A 17,143-nucleotide genomic window follows, 5' to 3' on the forward strand; every position below is an offset into this window, starting at 1 on the left:
TGTGCGTTTAAAAAAAAAATTAAATACACAAAGGCAATACCATAGAGAATCATAAATAGAGACGAGACACTCTGTTTTGTCAAACTAATGTGCTGTTTTTCTAAAGCGAACGAGTGCTTTGAGTAGAAATTTTACGTGTATTTTGTTTTTGTTACAATAACAAAACACATGTTAAATTTCCACTCAAAGCACTCGTTCGCTATAGAAAAACAGCACATAACACAAATCATATGTCTGACACAACAGCACAATACATTGACTAACATGTATTTTGTTGTTGCCAAAGATAGGTTTTTTGACAACAGACTTAGGTTTTTGACAATTGCGTCTTGTCTTTATGTTACCCTATTGGCAATACATTTTCATGAATTAGGTTTTTGACAACAGACTTAAGGTAGGGTCGCACATGGAAAATAAAAGCGTAACCACTTTTTTTAGCACAAATTTGTTTGACGTGTTTACTCTTACAAGTGTTTTGTAAGATGAAACAGCATCAAATAAAACTTTTTTTTTGTTTTGAAACATCTTAAGTAAAATCAGTTTTTGAAATAAATAAAAGGATTCGAATGTATTTTATTTAGTGGTTACGTCTTTTTCGTAAAATATTTGTCATGTGTGACCCTACCTTTAGGTTTTTGGCTCTAAGTAGTTGAAGTAGAGTTGTAATTGTTTAGCCGCCTTCCCAAAATATGAGCCACTGTGCAACGGGAACATCGCAATTTCATTTGAAAATTTTGTTCAATCTGTGCTTCAGCAGTTTTGGTTAAATCGGTAAAAATAGTTTTAACTCCATTTTTTTCATAATTTTTTTTTCCAGCAACATTTTTTTCAATAAAAAACTTTTATTAATCATTATTTTAAAGAATACAACTTTGGTGAAGGATATATGTATTACGATTCGGCACTCTTACTTGTTAATATTAAAACACTTTATATATTTATGGATTTTTTTTACTCTTTATCTTTTATTGATCAAAATTATGCTTAATGGTTACAAATCAAAATGACATTTTATTAGGAAGTGTATGGGTTGGTTGGTTGGTTTTACTGTAGATCTATTTATTCTTGCGGTGATTTTTTCATTTTTAAAAAAGACTTAATTTGAACGAAAAAATATGAAATATAATTTATGTATATTGATTTAATTACCATTTATTTGTTTTCCTCAATAAATATATTGTTTTTTGTATGTGTGTGTTTATGACGAATGTTGTATGTGTGTAATACATAATTATTTGAAGAATATATTGAAAATACAAATTCATTTAATGTTTTTTTTTATATATATATATATTTTATAATACAATACAAAACCATGAATAAATATTGATTTTTGCTTACATGGAAGTGCTAAAAGTAGGAAGATTGACTTTATTTAGTCTTCTAAATATTAAACTAAATTCCACGATTTGGTGACCGACTGAATGGCAGAAGTGAAATTATTCAAGTAAAAAGAGTGTGGTAAAGAAAATCATAAGTTTCAAAGATTTTTTCTTTTTTGTTTGTTGATGACTTTAATGTATGACTTAGTTTTGGCTGCTGCTATTCTAGTTGGTGTTTTTGCTTTAAATAAATAAAACTCATAAAAGCAGCTTTGTCCGAAAATACATAATTTAAAAGATATATGATATATATAAATAAGGAATAAACTTATAAAAGAAAACTCATTAAAATAAAAAATATGTTATTTTGCAAATTTAAAGTCTTTTCACTAAATACTGGCATAAAAGTTTCAACACTTCTACACAGTGTATTTCAAAAAAAATTTCTTTTCTTCATTGTTTTTTTTTTTGTTTCAATTGTTTTAGTAGTGTGTAACATCTATATTCTAGGTTCATTTCTTCTTTAGCAGCTGTTTATTTTTTATATAATATGTATTTATATCCGTAAATAAGTAAAAATTAGAAAATCGAAAATGTATATTTTTGGGATTTTATATTCTTTTTTACTTTATATAAGCTGCTAATTGATTTTTGCTCAGTAATTGCTAATCTCTGTGTGAGTTTGAGCGCGAACGTGAAATTGATGAACCGCCGCCACCTCCATGTCTACGAGATTCTGTGCGACTACGTTTTGAATGAGTGCTTCGTTTCGGTGATGGCGAATCGTCTTCGTAACGTCGCTTGGGTGATGGTGAATCTACTGCAGCTGCTCCTGCACCTCCGTTACGTTCATCATCACTGTATCGGTAGGAATCACCATTTTCACCACGTCCATTTTCTCTAGTACGACCATAAGTTTCTCTAACTTTGCGTGATGTTTCTCTAGTTGCAGACACAGAACGACTGTGGGATCTTGATGCTGATCTGGAGTGAGACCTGTTGCGACCTCGCGATGCGCTACGTGAACGACTGCGGGTATGACTGTAAATTAAATAAAACAAATATATATTTTAGTAATTATAACTGATTATTGTATAATAAGCCTGTCCAAGGCGGCAAATATGCTACATTTCAACTTTCTGGAAAGTAGTAAACATACAGTAAAGTGCTAAGGAAATTATATACATATCGTATTTAAAATGCAAAATAACGTAACAACAAAATAACCATAATCTAATGTACATATAATAAATAAAAAGAAAAATCTTAATTCGGAAATATTTTTGTCATTCGGTTTAAATATCAAATAGTCTACTAGTTTTTATCAAAGAAACGATAATTTTTTAATGTTTTCTGTCCATCACTTTAAAAATATATACTGTAATTTTAATATTAGTTATTTGATTTAAAAATAATTTAAGTAATCTATTGACTTGAATATAAATTTTGGACACAATTATGTGTCCCCCCTGTAGTGTTGTATTAATGTACTATATTTTGTAAAATTCGAACATGTATAATTAAGCACTTACCTCCAGGTTGGTGAACAAGTTTTCTCGGAGGACGATTATTACATATTTCGCATTGAATATACAGCCCAATTATGAATAAAAAATTCCGCGGGAGTTTGTTCCCGGCAGTTTCTTTCCCATTGAATTTGAAAAGGAAAAATGAGCAAAGGGAAAAAACTCCCAGGGAATTTTTATTCATAATTGGGCTGATAGTGTATTTTCAAAGCATATTTTGTAGACAAACTGTTAAGGTTTGTGAGAACATTCATCGAATATTAGTTCTTCTTAATACCCGCTTTCAAATAATCAAAACAAATATTTCTTTTGTATTCTCTTTTTTACATTTGTTTATATTACAAATTATGTATATTTAAAAAAATAATACATTAACTTAATGTATAATAGTATTAATTAAAAAAAGACTCAATAACTTAAAACTACGGGAAGTTGTATATTAAAAACTCTAATGGCTAATAGTTAAATCTTAAACAAGAAACTCTAATTATATTTAATCTGAATCAACTGTTTCTTCTTTAACTTTTTTTGATTTTTTCTTAGCGGGAGTTTCTTCTGTGGGTGCTTCTGGAGCTTCTTGGTCCTTATTTTTATTCTTCTTCTTCTTCTTTTTCTTTTCGGAAGTAGTTGGTGTTTCCTCTACCTCCTGTGTTTCTTCCTCAACCTTTTCCTTCTTAACGGGGGTAGAAACGTCAGCCGATTCAGAGTGCTTACGTTTTTTCACCGAAAGAGTACTGTCAGCCTCAGGTTCATAAGTAAATACCTCACTGTAAAGAATTAAGAATATGTTAATATTTTACAAACACTAAAAAAAGTGTAAAAAATTATTGAAAATTTATCTATTGTTTTCTTTTATTCAGACAGCCAAGGTTTATCATCATTGTGATTTCTATCTTCAGACAAATGCGAAACCTTTGTGGTATCATCACTTTAAAGAATAACAATATGATAAATAATTTTAATTTTTTCAAATACAAACCTTTTAGCTTGGTATTTTTCAAATTTAGCTTTAGCTTTGCCAGTTCCCGATAGTTTACGTAGGTTTCCTTCTTCGAGTAATCGCAGTCTGGACTCCAATTTGACTTTGTGGGCGGCACCCAATTCGAAGGTGGCTTCTTCGCCAAAAGCATCAACACGTGTTGCAAGGGACGCTTTAGCAGCAAGAGAACGTGACATTTTGCCTTTGTTCTTTAAACTAGCTTGACCCACTAGCTGAGCGTTGAAGATTAAACCATACTTAGGTGTGTCTTTCTTGGTCTTTAGCGCACGGAACAAAGCCTTTTCAGCACCGAGAATTTGTACAGTAGATGAGGGATGTTTGGCGAGATTTATCAAGGAGCCAGCATGTGCTATTAGCCGCGCTCCAACTGTTTCTCCAACCAAAACTGTTAGGTTTGGTGCCATGGCCATCATACGAGTCTTGAGGTAATCATACAAATGTGTTCGGTAATCATTAATGGATAAAATTTCATCACACAAACATTGAATATTCATAATATCTTCTTCAGAGATTTCAGTACCCATGGAAATTTCAGCAGCTTCCTTTACTTTCTCCTCTACATCTTCGGGTAAAATGTCTGACAAATCAGTCGCCGCCATATTGTCTCTAGTACCGACCAGTTTAATTGTCTTAGCGAAGGCAATGTTATCAGTTATAATCTTACCCAATTCGGGGAAATGCCATCCGTACCATTCACGTGCTCTCATCATGTAGTTGTTCAGTTCCTTATCCAAATCATCCAACAAGCATTGTGCCTGCACAATCATAGTATCGATTTTATCTGGCGAAAACTTCAACTTATAACGTGACAGGGAATGAGCCAAACCTAATGCCATAGCAGTCATTTCCTTTTTGGGTAATCCACCCAAAAGACTATCGGCTTGTTGTCTTATGCATCTCATCAATTCTTGAACTCCAGTATTGTAGACACATTGTACCGAAAACTTTTCTTTGATGGCATTACCTAACTTGGCATCGGCAACCAACAATGATTCCTGTACTTCATCGCCGAGCAACTTTTTCAAAGTCTTCTTTAATGGCTTTGAAACTTTACCCTCTACGGCTGCTGTGGCTGCAGCCAAAGCTTCTGTAGTGTCGTTAAACTTCTCAAAATGCTTCAATTTTAACAATTTGTTGGCTTTTTCTGGGGATTGAAATTCCAAATATAGGTTATCCACTTCCTGCATTTTTTTTTCATCCATTAATTTGAAAATAGCGTAGCCCGCCGGCGTTTCGTAGAGCACAAACATTTTTGTGATTTATAATTACTTCCACTTTTTAATAAATTATTTTATTTTTTAATTAACACTTGAGAAAATATATTTTTTTATTTCAACATGCAGTCGTGGAAAAAAATTAGTCCACGCGCTTTCGTTGAAAATCCAAAATGAAGGCAGATATAGAGAAAACACGTGTATAGTTGAATTTTTACTAAGCACAATGACGCCACCTGGTTGTCATTTGCGTAAATGACAGTTGTTGTTCAAGCATCTGCTTGACACAATACAACCATTTAAAGTTGCCATACTTAAAAAAATTATTTCAAACAATGTCTATACTTGATAAATATTTTTGTCATGGTTAAGAGAAACAATTATCTGGTATAGTCCCCATTAATTAGTGTTTTGTATCGGTATGACAAAATTGTAATGCTTCAGCTCAGATAATTTTGCCTTTACAACAAACGTCAATGTTATTATATACTTGAAAAATATTTATCATAATAAATCACGTTTGTTGACAGACAAAGTAGTCTTAGCTGAAGCACTAACAATTGTTTTATCACAAAGCAATAATACATACTAATAAATGGAGACTATACTATATTTTTTCTCTGCAATCATTTTGAAATTTAGCATGACAAAAATTTATCTAGTTATTCGACCATTTTTATTATCGTTAAATATAATTTATTAATCGCTTGAGATCAGATTTTATTTATGTTATATGAAATATTTCGCTACTTCATTGCGCAGCACTTTCAGGGTAAAATAATAACACTGCGCTAGTTGAAAAAAACTGTCAAGCGTGGTTAAACTAATTCGAGTACGCTGAGTTCAGTGGTTCAGTATTTTCCTGATGATGCTACACAATGGGGTAGCGAAATATTAGATGTAAAATAAAAGCTTAATGATATTTATATTATATAATTGATATCACTTAAGTAGAGTTAAACTTTTGCAGTACAATTTGAATAATTTGAATTTTATGTCAAAACTGAACTATTTTATATTATAATTCAGTATTGCAATATTTTAGATCGTTTTCAGTTTTAAATGATGGAATTTGTTCAACAGTTCATAAAATTAAAAAAAATGTAACACGTGTATTTATTTTTAATTCAAAATACGTTCCTTTCTGTTTACTATTCTCCAATACTTTATTTACAATAAACAATTCATGACGTTCTGTCAAGACAAATCTGTTTTAGCTGACCCACGTCTTGACGAGCCATTATTTTGTGTGTACAATTACAAAACGTCGTCGGAACGGATAACAATTTGTTCACGATATTTTGTATGTAGAAAACCTGTTCATGTTCATGGTTTTCTTTGTCATTTTTGAAAATGGCGGTATTTTTGTGTGTAAATTGTGTGTTCTGACAACGTAGTTCGAACAACAACTTAACATAAACAAATCTTGTTCATGTACGGACAAGAAATTATCCGTAGAGTGAACAAATTGATGGCTATGAACAATAATAAATGAAGACTACACTTGATAATTTTGTCTCTTGACAACCATTTTGAAATTCGTTTTTTAAATTACTCGATTTACAGAACAGAGGTGTTTTATAGTTTAAATAATTTTATATATTTTACAATTTTTTAAACTGGACACTATTAGTGTACGAGTTATGAAAAAATAATACATTTTGGTTCGTAACTTCTGAACTATACGAGTATCCTGCTTTAAAATGGTTTTGAAGATATAGGCTTTGAATTTTATAACTCAAGAATAGGCCGTCAAAATATTAAACATTTTTTTTTTTAAATTGTAAAACTATTTTTTTTAATTGTTTGTTAGTCTCCATTCATACTGTGAAACATTTGCTGCAAAACATTGAGTTCGTTGATGAAACGGGAAAGAGGAACGGGTACTCTGTTTCATGTGCATGAAGTTTTTGTTGAGTATGTCATCCAAATTTATTCGTTCATATTAGTTCTGTACAGAAATGTCAAAAACTGAAAACCAAAAAAATTCACTGTGTGAACACGAATGCAGTTTCAAAAGAGAGTTTTAAAATGTTTTACAGCTAATGTTTCACAGTGTGAACCGGGACTTAATGAATCAACTTGCAGGATTTAATTTAAACAAAAGATTACTTTAGTTTAAATTTCAAATTTGATCAAATAAATTTTAAATGGTTTATACAAATACGAATATTGCATTTATTTACATACATATAAGTACAAACATTTTATAAAATGCTGAATGTTTTATGAAAAAATTATATTATATTTTGTAAGATCAAGCATCAAATAAAATAAAACTAAACATTTCTAATTAATTGTATTTCGAATAAGTTTTTGAAATACAATATATAAAAAAATTCAATTATTTTTTTATTTAGTGGTCACGTCTAAATATTTGCCATGTGCGGCACTACGTTAAGGATTTTAAACAAAGTAATACCATTTTGCTATTATTGCTTTACACTCTTTTATATAGAGAAAATTTACATATTCTAAAAAATAATAAAAACTTTTATGTTTACCCTACTCTGGTTGCTTATGTTCTGCACAGTATTGTATATTTATTAAGATTTTTATCGGAAACAATTAAACTTAATATACACAAAAATTAACTTGAAAAATAAGACAAATAGGATTTCGTATTTGAAAATTTAGTGCCAGCTTATTTCTTTGCTGTCTACGTTTAAGTTGATCACCCTTATTTAAGGGTGATCAACTTAAACGTAGGCTTAAACGTAAAGGCTTTAAAAACTTATATCCGTTTTTTAAAACATCTCTCATTCTATTATAAAAATAATAATCAAGTCTTATATATAAATATGCCACAAATATTGTGGTACACTTTTAAGTATGTTCTTTTCTCTAAATATGTTCTTTTCTCTGTAACTAAAGGATGAAAATTGAGTGTATGACTCAAAAATGCGGGATTTACAATAGATGCTTCTTTTGTTTTTAATATCTTATATGTCATTATGAAGGTTACATATCTGTTATATATTCTCACTTAGTTTTACATTATGGTGTAAACAACAATGTGCGAGAAATGATTTGTGCTGTTCCGAGGTTGTGATTTTGACACGGAAGACAAAGATCGCCCAAGCCTGCCAAAAAAGTTTGAAGACCAAGAATTGGAGGCATTACTCCATGAAGATACTTGTAAAACTCAACAAGAGCTTGCAAAATCATTGAGAGATACTCAAGCAGCAATTTCAAAACATTTGCGAGCAGCAGTATTCATCCAAAAGCAAATTGAAGCCGAGAGACCTATAGAGAGAATGCTATAAAGAAAATTATTTTTGGACTGAATCATTATTTGCGATCCAAAAAGGGTCCATTACGATAACACGAAGCGTAAGAGATCGTATGTGAAGGCCGGCCAACCAGCCGAATCGACCAAAGACATTCCCACGACAGCCGGTTCTACGCACCGGAATGACCCGAGTTCATTCGGCCAAGGGCCTTAAGAGGATTATAATATTGAAATCTTGATTGTCATTTCCTTGAATATTGTTGAATAATACAATGAAAACTAGATATTTGTATTTTATTTTAACCGCTAATTTGCTATAATTTATATTAAAATTTTTGTTGGAATTGTACGCAATTTTCGAATATATAAAAACGAAACTGGTAGCAATTTTAAAAATTATTTAACAACCGGTTTAATTTTTGTTATACAGATTAAGCAGTAGCTCTATGATCGTTGTTATGCAGTGAATCAATATAAAAGTAATGGACAGTGATTTATCGACATATGGATCTTCGCTAAGGATCTTCGTATCTAAAACTATATTCTGCAATTACAGTTTTCACAAACATGACCTTTTACCCAATATATGTGTTTATTTCTAAGATAACTTCAAATTTACTATGGTTTCTATTAAAATATAGTAACTGCAGAATAGACAAACCAATGGAAACTTTAAAAATTCTACAAGAAGAACATATAAAACAAAAATAATATTAAGAAAACAGTGTTAAATATATTTTTTGTAATTTTTTTGCACAAAAAAGTTTCTAGACATGAAACTGTCTTATCGTTTCGATCGATGCAGAACGCTCTCTCTGGGATACTCTTCACTTGGCCTCAAAAGATGAGCAGTTCTTTTGGCTCGGAATCCATATGTAGCCAGAAAGATGGGAAAAGGTTATAGCTAATAATGCACAATATTTTTTTTAGAAAAGTTAATAAAAAAGGCTAGAGTCCAGTTTTGAGTAATATTAAAAACTAAAATATTAAACGATTTTAGAACTAGATTGAAGTTCGTCCAAAGTTTGCCAAAAAACATTTAAACTGGTCGAGACAGAAATTGAATACTCTCCCTTTTCTCTTTTCTGATGAATCTAAATACAATTTAAGCTGCAGTGAACGGACAACGTTAAAGAGATTGTACCCCAAGTACACAAATAAGATAGCCATGTTTCGAGGTAACAATATTATTGTGCGAAGTTTTCTTCAGGTCAATGTATGAGTCTAATTTAACTACATATAAAATATACTATGAATGGAATCGAATTCAGATCAATCATGCGCTAAGGAAAATATATCCCTAGTTTGGAGATTCAGTCACAAAAATTACCCGAAACACACCACTATCCTAGTGGCTACAATCCAATTTGCTATGTGCTTTGAAGTGCAAAATACGGATACAGAATTATACCGCGATGGAAGCTCTATCAGATACGGTTATATGGGAATGGCAAAATATTTCAAAGGAGACGATTCACTCTTTAATTGGTTAAACGCATCGTCGCTGTGAAGCACTAATAAAAACAAGGACTGAGTTACTAAAAAGGCCAGACAATTTTTGGAAAAATTAAAATGTTTTGTCAATACCATAATAATGATAATTGGTCATTTTATAAGTAAACAATGCCAAACAAATTTGTGCTAAAAATAATGGATACTTTTTTTGAGTCAATGTGTTTTCGACATCTATGAACGTACCTTAAGCATCTCTTAAATATATTATGTAGTTTAATTTAATTCCATTTGGTTCTGTTATTTTTATCGCCAAAATGTTAAAATTGTGGACATAGAGCAAAGTCGATGCTTGATATCTGATAAATCATACAAAATATCGAGAAACAATCTTCGGAATCAGAAAGAGAATATTTAAAATATACATAGAATTATCCGTGAGCCAAAACTACGTGCAAAGAATATCCCTAAAAATTGGATTTTCTTCGCAAAAAAAATCGATACTAGAAAAAATAACTGACTGCATTTAAATTAAAAATAAAGGTTGAAACAAACTCAGAATTAATTAAAATATTTTATAACAATGGCATTACTTTATATATTATAAACTAAAAATTTAGCGGTTTCATTTTTAAAAGCAATTAGAACTGGTCTTGAATCTTTGGAAAACTATAACGAAAATGGGACCACGTGGTCAATTAAAAATCGTCACTTTAATTAGTTAATAATTGTATCAAAATAGTGATATTGATATCAATTATAAACTCTAACCCCCATATTAAAATTTTCAAAGAATCTAATTTGTATTGTTTAGGATCTGGAAGTTATAAATGAGTTATGATATCTAATATGATAGATAACATTTTCTAGTTTCCGATCTATGTTTCTCTATGTCTAATATCATAGATCAAAGTCAGCTGTTTAAAAACAAAAACAACACTAATATACGTGATTTTTTGAGTAAGTTGAGATTTTTTCTAGTTTCAGCTTTATGTATATAACAAAGCCGTTTAACTTATAAGTTAACTTATATTTTTACCAAAATATGCTACTATATGCTCAAAAAATAGAAAAATCCATTTTATGTTACAAAAAGTACATTATGATGCCATTGTTATTATTGCCACGTAAATATATATTTAGAAATTGGTCTCATTTTTAATTCTTCAAAAACGGACACAATTATAGTGGACATTTTAAAATATAGGACATTCAGATTGCAAACAAACTCAACATATAATAATTATATTATATACAACATATGTATATAATTCTTTTACAAATCTGCTTCATTGCTAAAGTTAACCGTTTCAATACGGATCAACTTTTTTCACTTTTAAACATACTTTTACAAATAATATAAAGAGTGTCACTTACCGCCTTCTGCTACGGCCATGACGATGACAATCACGAGCATAGTGTCCACGGTCACCACAGTCGTAGCATTTGCTATCGCCACCACCGCCGCCTCCAGCACCACCACCTCCACCATTTCTACCACCTCCAATGCCTCTGCCACCACTGCTGCCGTAACGGTCACCACCACCTCTACGATCACCGCCACCACCACCTCCACTACGTCCGCCTCCTGTTTTTGCGCTCTTGCCGGTAGACAATTCTACACGAGCTCTACGGCCACATATAGTACGGCCATCTAAACCTTTTACGGCATCCGCCGCGTCACGGGCATCTTCAAATTCAACAAATGCAAATCCTGGCGGTGAACGCGCAATCCAAACGCTACGCAAAGGACCATATGCACCAAATGCATATTCCAATTCATTTTTTCGAGCACTATTTCCCAGGTCACCAATATAAACTTTACGATCACTGGGGTAACGAGACATTTTCTTCGACTAAAAAAATATAAAAATACAAGCCAAGTGAACACACAGTTTTCATTTTGGAAGTAAAAAACAAAACGAGTAAACACAAATTATTTTATCTATTCTTTTGTCTGCAGCCAATACCCCCTGTACAATTTACAGGGGTTAAAAAGAGTGATAAAAAATCGATTCCTTTCGATGCACAAAAATGCTTGATGATTTTTAACTTACCATTTTCTATATTTGATATTTTTATTAGTTTTTAATTTAATAGTTATTTTCTGTTTATTCTGTTCACTATATTATTAAATTCTTAAAACATGCTCACAAATGAAAAAATCGGAAAATGAAAATTTTGTTCTGCTTTTTCTTTCTTCTTCTGCTGCAACAACGCGCAAAAAACCGAATGCGAATTATGCCCAGTGATGGCAATTTAGCTGGACAAAAGTGTTTCAGCTACCAACGAGTAATCTAGCGATTTTTTTCAAAATGAAAAAGAAAACAAAAACGCATGTTTTAAAATTAAAAACAGCTTAAATGTGGAATATGTAGGTAATACGAAATATATGGGCTGAGAAGAGAATTGCGCAACTAAATTGTCTAGTGTGAAATAGGTCTTACATGTTGAATAAATCCCTGTTTATATATAATAAGAAAACTTATGCAAAAAGTATTTTAATACATTTTGGTTGTAATACATTTTTGGATTTTTGATCATGTCAAAAGCATGTATTTTAATAATTTTTTGAGTTGATAGCTTACTTAATTATAAGCTAAATAAGCGAGGCATAATGCTATGTATATTAATAAATTAATAATATTTCTGAACCAAAAACTACATTCTACTCTAAATTGCGGTTTCTTTGAATTTTGGTATTACCAAAGAAGGAATTTTAGCGAAACTGGTGTTCGATGTTTCCCATAGCAGAAGGTCCCGCGTCTCTTTTAATCTTTTGAAAATTGTATATACAGGAAAGTGTCATAGTTGATCTATTTTGATACGACTTTTTTCATAAAAGTTTTCTTGAAACATTTTTTTATTAAAGTTATGTAATTTTTAGAGATAAATCTAAGAACACATGATTGCATAGTTTCACAATTTTTATTATAATACGATTATTTTTTATAAATATTCATTAAATGCAGATTTTTATTTCATTAAAAATTACATGCTGAAACAATTTAATGATTTTATACAAAATAAACAAATTTTACAAGAAAACGCTAAGATTTAGTGCAATTAAATTTTTTATATTTTCTAGCGATTTTGGTACGTTTTAGCGGGATTGTAAGAAAGAGTTACCCGACTCTGTATATGCAAAGCATATAGATGCCATATTTAAGAAGCCTAATAAAATCAGAGTTGTTTTATTAAAATGTACTAAAAGTAAAGCTATCACTTTACTTTGAATGCAACATCGAAAAGTAGTAAATAATAAACAAAACAAATTAATTCTAAAATAGTTTTTAAATTGATATACGATGGTTTGTGAAAAATGCGAAACAAAATTGGCTAAAATTGCTACACCAGATCCCTGGAAAACTGGCCCGGCTCGTAAAATTAATGAAAACAAAGCGTTATCTTCCGCTAAAGACAGATTTAACCCCATTGGGAAAACACTTCCACCATGCCGGTAGGTACAATATTAAAAAAATTGTTGGTGATAGGTATTATTTTCTCAAAGTTTAATTCATCCATTTATTATTTAAAGAATATTATAAGTAAAAAATTTACAAATGAAAGAAACTGGAAATCTTTTTTCTCGATTTCAATAGACTCAATAATTAAAATCAAACATGTTTTCATAATTAAAATTATTTAAAGAATATCGGTGATAACGTTATATACAATTATATTGGCAACAGTATTTTAACAGTAACAATAATTGCGATTATTTCGGTATCAAAATTCCAAAATAATTCATATATCTGTATAGTGTTGCATCATAGCAACTATTTAATATTATATTTTCATTAGCAATATTTATAAAAATCTATTAATCACATAAATTTAATGAGAATTTTATCTTTCAGAATTTGCCGCCAAAAAGTTCACCAGGCTGGATCGCATTATTGTCAAGCATGTGCCTACAAAAAAGCTATTTGTGCCATGTGTGGCAAAAAATTAATGAGTACTAAAAATTATAAACAAAGTTCAACGTAAAATAGTTCATTTGTATTTAATATCAAAACTATTTTCATACTTAAACAGTACAATAATTTTGTCCTTTAAATCTTAGTGAAAATTAGAATAACAATATATCGTATAATATTAACAAATAATAAATACTATAACTCTCTTGACGATTGTGAATGCGTTTCTATGTCTTTTTCCTTCTTTTTCTTTTGGCCGGAGTAGGCATAACTTAAAGCATCCTTATTAAATTCTAAAGGCATTATGCCTAAATCTCCGCTATAACGGTTTTTGACAATTTGTAAATATTTTTTACCCTTTAAACTGGTTAAACGTTTATCCTGGATAATTAGAACATTATCCGCTTCTTGGCTAGCCTTAGCCGAACCAAATATTGAACTAGTAGTTAGATCATCTTCTTCTCTTTCTTTGCGTGGATGCATTACCAAAGTCACATGTACATTGTGTTTTGTAGCAAGAGCTCGAAATGAGGCTATTATACTATCTTGTTCCCAAAATTTGTCTGTACGATATGTATTTGAAATGCCCATCATAAATTGAAGATTATCTATAATAACATGACTTATATCATGAACATAATGTGCATGTTCTATCGCTTCCATGACTATTTTCAGCGGCTGTTGTCCGTGAAAAGTCATAAAGTACATGGGATGTTTTTCAAATTCTGTAGCCCAATGATCGAATTCATGCAATTTCTTTTCCAGAGAATAACCAACAAATTGACGTAACAAAGTGGATGCTAAACGGGCATTTCTTATTTCAAAAGAACCCCATAGTGTTGAAACTCCTTGCAATGCCAAATCCAAAGAGTATTCACTCATAAATGTAGTTTTACCACTGCCTGTGGGTCCTGTTATTATAGTCAACTCCCCCTTACGGTGCCCCTTCAGTAGTTTATTAAGTATAGGAAATCTTTTCCATTTAACACCATTCACTTTCTCTATATTTTGCAATTCACTGAGAACGTCATTTCTGAGGGAGTTAAAGGTCGTAATTGACTTGTGTCGTACCGGTGTCGCTTTTTGCAAAATGTGGCGAATATTGAGTCGTTTTCGTTGGGCATCGAAGGGAGATGGTTCAGCAACGGTGGGTCGTATTAAAAGGCATCGTCTTTCATCAATTTTACTTGCAAATGTTTTGGCAACATCCCATCCCGTAGAATCACACTTAAACCAAAGTACCAGTTCCTTAAAATGTTCCAATGTTGGTAAACATTCTTGAGGAAGACATTTTAGACCATAGGGTAAACAGACAATAGCATCTGAAATAAATTATCAATTATATTTAAGTTTATTAAAATTAAAAAGAAAACTAATTACGTGTATCAATACGCTGAGCGATTAGCACCAAAAAGTCTAATAAATTGGCCACAACTATGGCCTTTTGTTTATTGGATGGTCCGTATAGTAAGACTCCAGATAAATTGTCATTTTGAAAGCACTCCTCTTTACCATCTTCTAAATATAAAAATTTCTCGCCTACTATTCTATTACCAGCATTCATCAATGGAAACTGTAAAACATTAAGTTCGGCATCATAGCAGGAGTTTAACATTTCAAAATCCACCAATTTCAAGCCCTTTATTTGCAAACTGTCACAAACATTGACAGGAACTGCTGTTAGTTGGCGGCATTTTGAGGTATACCCTTTGGAAGCCTCTTTGAGGTAATCTATAATATGTTTAGATTTTTCATAGGCACTTTTGGCTTGCAACAAAGGCACTCTTACATCACAACCAGGGCAATTAAAACTTCCAGTTCGTTTATTTACATAAGCCCACTTATCACCTGAAGAATTTGTACACAGTTTACATGACACTTGCAAGCACGTGTGACCATCTTTATAGTCTATGTTCGAGGATTTTATCACTTTCTTAAAGTCTGCATAATATTTTAGATCTTCCACAGTTTCCCTGGAATCTATATCCACAGGATTTACTGTGCAATAGTTTTGTTTTCTTATATATTTGCTTAAATTACGGTTTCTTAACCAACGTTCGTAAACACAGCGCCTAAAAGCCGTTGACATTTCGCCGGTTTGCAGTGTTGTCAATATGACTCATAAATTACACATCGGAAGAAAAATAACGTGCTTCATTTTTTTTTAAATGGATGTCCCATAAAATGTTTAATTGATTGTTATTAAGATATATCCTACCGCTATTTAATAAATAATGTATCTTATCTCTTGATTTGTAATTTATATATTTGCAATTATTCAAATTATTAATTATATTGATATTTTTTTAGAATTTTTAATACCACCACTTTTCACAATGTGAATACACTTTAAAATTCGAACTTCTTCCGTCTAAATTGTGTCGAGGAAATTTGCAAATTATTTTAAAAATTCAAAAATGGCGTTTCTCGCGGCGTTTCGCTGTTTTTTTTGAGTTTCACAAACCAAATTATGTCGCAGAAAACACCTTCAAACCGTCGAACAACGAGTCATGTGTAATCCTTACCTGTCCGACGAGTAAAAAATCCCTGCTTAACCTAGCGTTTACACATGCAAGTAACAGTTCGAAAAACACAATACATTCACACTTTTGCACTAACACAAGCACACATGCAGCCACTTACAGCTCACTGCCTAGTGAATTTCGATGGACAGTGATTTTTTGACACTTACTGCAATAAAGTGTCAAAAACACAAACAGAGTTGCCTAACTAAAAAAATTTAAAAAAAATTACTGGATTGTGGTAAAATAATTATTATATTTTTAACTTATTTTATGTATTTTTGAAAAAGAAAATAGTACAAATGGCCACTAATGCTTATCGTTTTCGTAAAAATAGCAATTTCATTAGTTTTAATAAATAAAATTGTTACTAATATCTATAAAAATTGTTAACCTAACATTTTCCCCAGAAATGTTTGTATTTGAATATCATGGTAACACTTTATTGTTATGAATAAAAATAATAAAATTTGGTTTCAAGCCGCAAATTGACTTAAAAATAATAAATGCTGATATATAAAAGGTTTATTTATCAAATTAGCTGTAATATTCTTATATTTGTGGCATTTTGAAGACATCATTCTCCTTCGCTAACATTTACAAAATGAACTTTTACTTGCATGTGTAAACGCTCAAGCAACTTGTAGACATTTCGATGTATTTTCGACATTTTCGATAATAATACGTATTATCAACTTTCATCAATCTACTTGCATGTGTAAACGCAGCGTAATAGTGTTTGTCAAACACCCATGTAATTTAGATGGGCGTGTTTGACGAGTCTGTTCGACAAATATGAATCATGATCGCTGCCGTTCTAATCGTTTCCAGTCGTGGAAATTGTGAAAAAGAAATACAAAATACAACTCTGTATGAACATCTCTGTATTTTCTTCATGGCCGTGTCTACATTATAACTGTCATACTCTCTTTCTAAAAAGAAGAAGCATTGAAAA

General features: G+C 31.0%; 4 protein-coding genes and 1 non-coding gene across 5 annotated transcripts; 1 reads left to right on the forward strand and 4 right to left on the reverse strand.

Annotated features, from left to right (window-relative positions):
- Positions 1 to 929: 929 nt before the first annotated feature.
- x16 (x16 splicing factor) lies at positions 930 to 11,975 on the reverse strand. Its single transcript, XM_065499631.1, has 3 exons — positions 11,804 to 11,975; positions 11,124 to 11,602; positions 930 to 2,363 (listed from the first exon to the last, which is right to left on the reverse strand). The coding sequence occupies exons 1-3, from the start codon at positions 11,804 to 11,806 to the stop codon at positions 1,988 to 1,990; spliced, it is 858 nt and encodes a 285-aa protein (XP_065355703.1). The 5' UTR covers positions 11,807 to 11,975; the 3' UTR covers positions 930 to 1,987.
- Positions 3,152 to 5,228, reverse strand: nop5 (nop5 ribonucleoprotein). Its single transcript, XM_065499630.1, has 2 exons — positions 3,828 to 5,228; positions 3,152 to 3,615 (listed from the first exon to the last, which is right to left on the reverse strand). Exons 1-2 carry the CDS (start codon positions 5,096 to 5,098, stop codon positions 3,342 to 3,344), a joined length of 1,545 nt encoding a protein of 514 aa, XP_065355702.1. The 5' UTR covers positions 5,099 to 5,228; the 3' UTR covers positions 3,152 to 3,341.
- On the reverse strand, positions 3,701 to 3,782 carry LOC135952774 (small nucleolar RNA SNORD53/SNORD92). The gene has a single exon (XR_010576135.1). It is a non-coding gene; the product is annotated as a small nucleolar RNA SNORD53/SNORD92 (small nucleolar RNA).
- A 989-nt stretch (positions 11,976 to 12,964) lies between the features above and the next one.
- LOC135952126 (cysteine-rich PDZ-binding protein) lies at positions 12,965 to 13,886 on the forward strand. Its single transcript, XM_065501929.1, has 2 exons — positions 12,965 to 13,206; positions 13,607 to 13,886. Exons 1-2 carry the CDS (start codon positions 13,055 to 13,057, stop codon positions 13,734 to 13,736), a joined length of 282 nt encoding a protein of 93 aa, XP_065358001.1. The 5' UTR covers positions 12,965 to 13,054; the 3' UTR covers positions 13,737 to 13,886.
- Positions 13,816 to 15,428, reverse strand: mtDNA-helicase (mitochondrial DNA helicase). Its single transcript, XM_065501927.1, has 2 exons — positions 15,047 to 15,428; positions 13,816 to 14,988 (listed from the first exon to the last, which is right to left on the reverse strand). Exons 1-2 carry the CDS (start codon positions 15,279 to 15,281, stop codon positions 13,862 to 13,864), a joined length of 1,362 nt encoding a protein of 453 aa, XP_065357999.1. The 5' UTR covers positions 15,282 to 15,428; the 3' UTR covers positions 13,816 to 13,861.
- Between the last annotated feature and the right edge of the window lie 1,715 nt (positions 15,429 to 17,143).

This window comes from Calliphora vicina, chromosome 2 (assembly GCF_958450345.1).
Source record: "Calliphora vicina chromosome 2, idCalVici1.1, whole genome shotgun sequence".
Lineage (NCBI taxonomy): Eukaryota > Metazoa > Arthropoda > Insecta > Diptera > Calliphoridae > Calliphora > Calliphora vicina.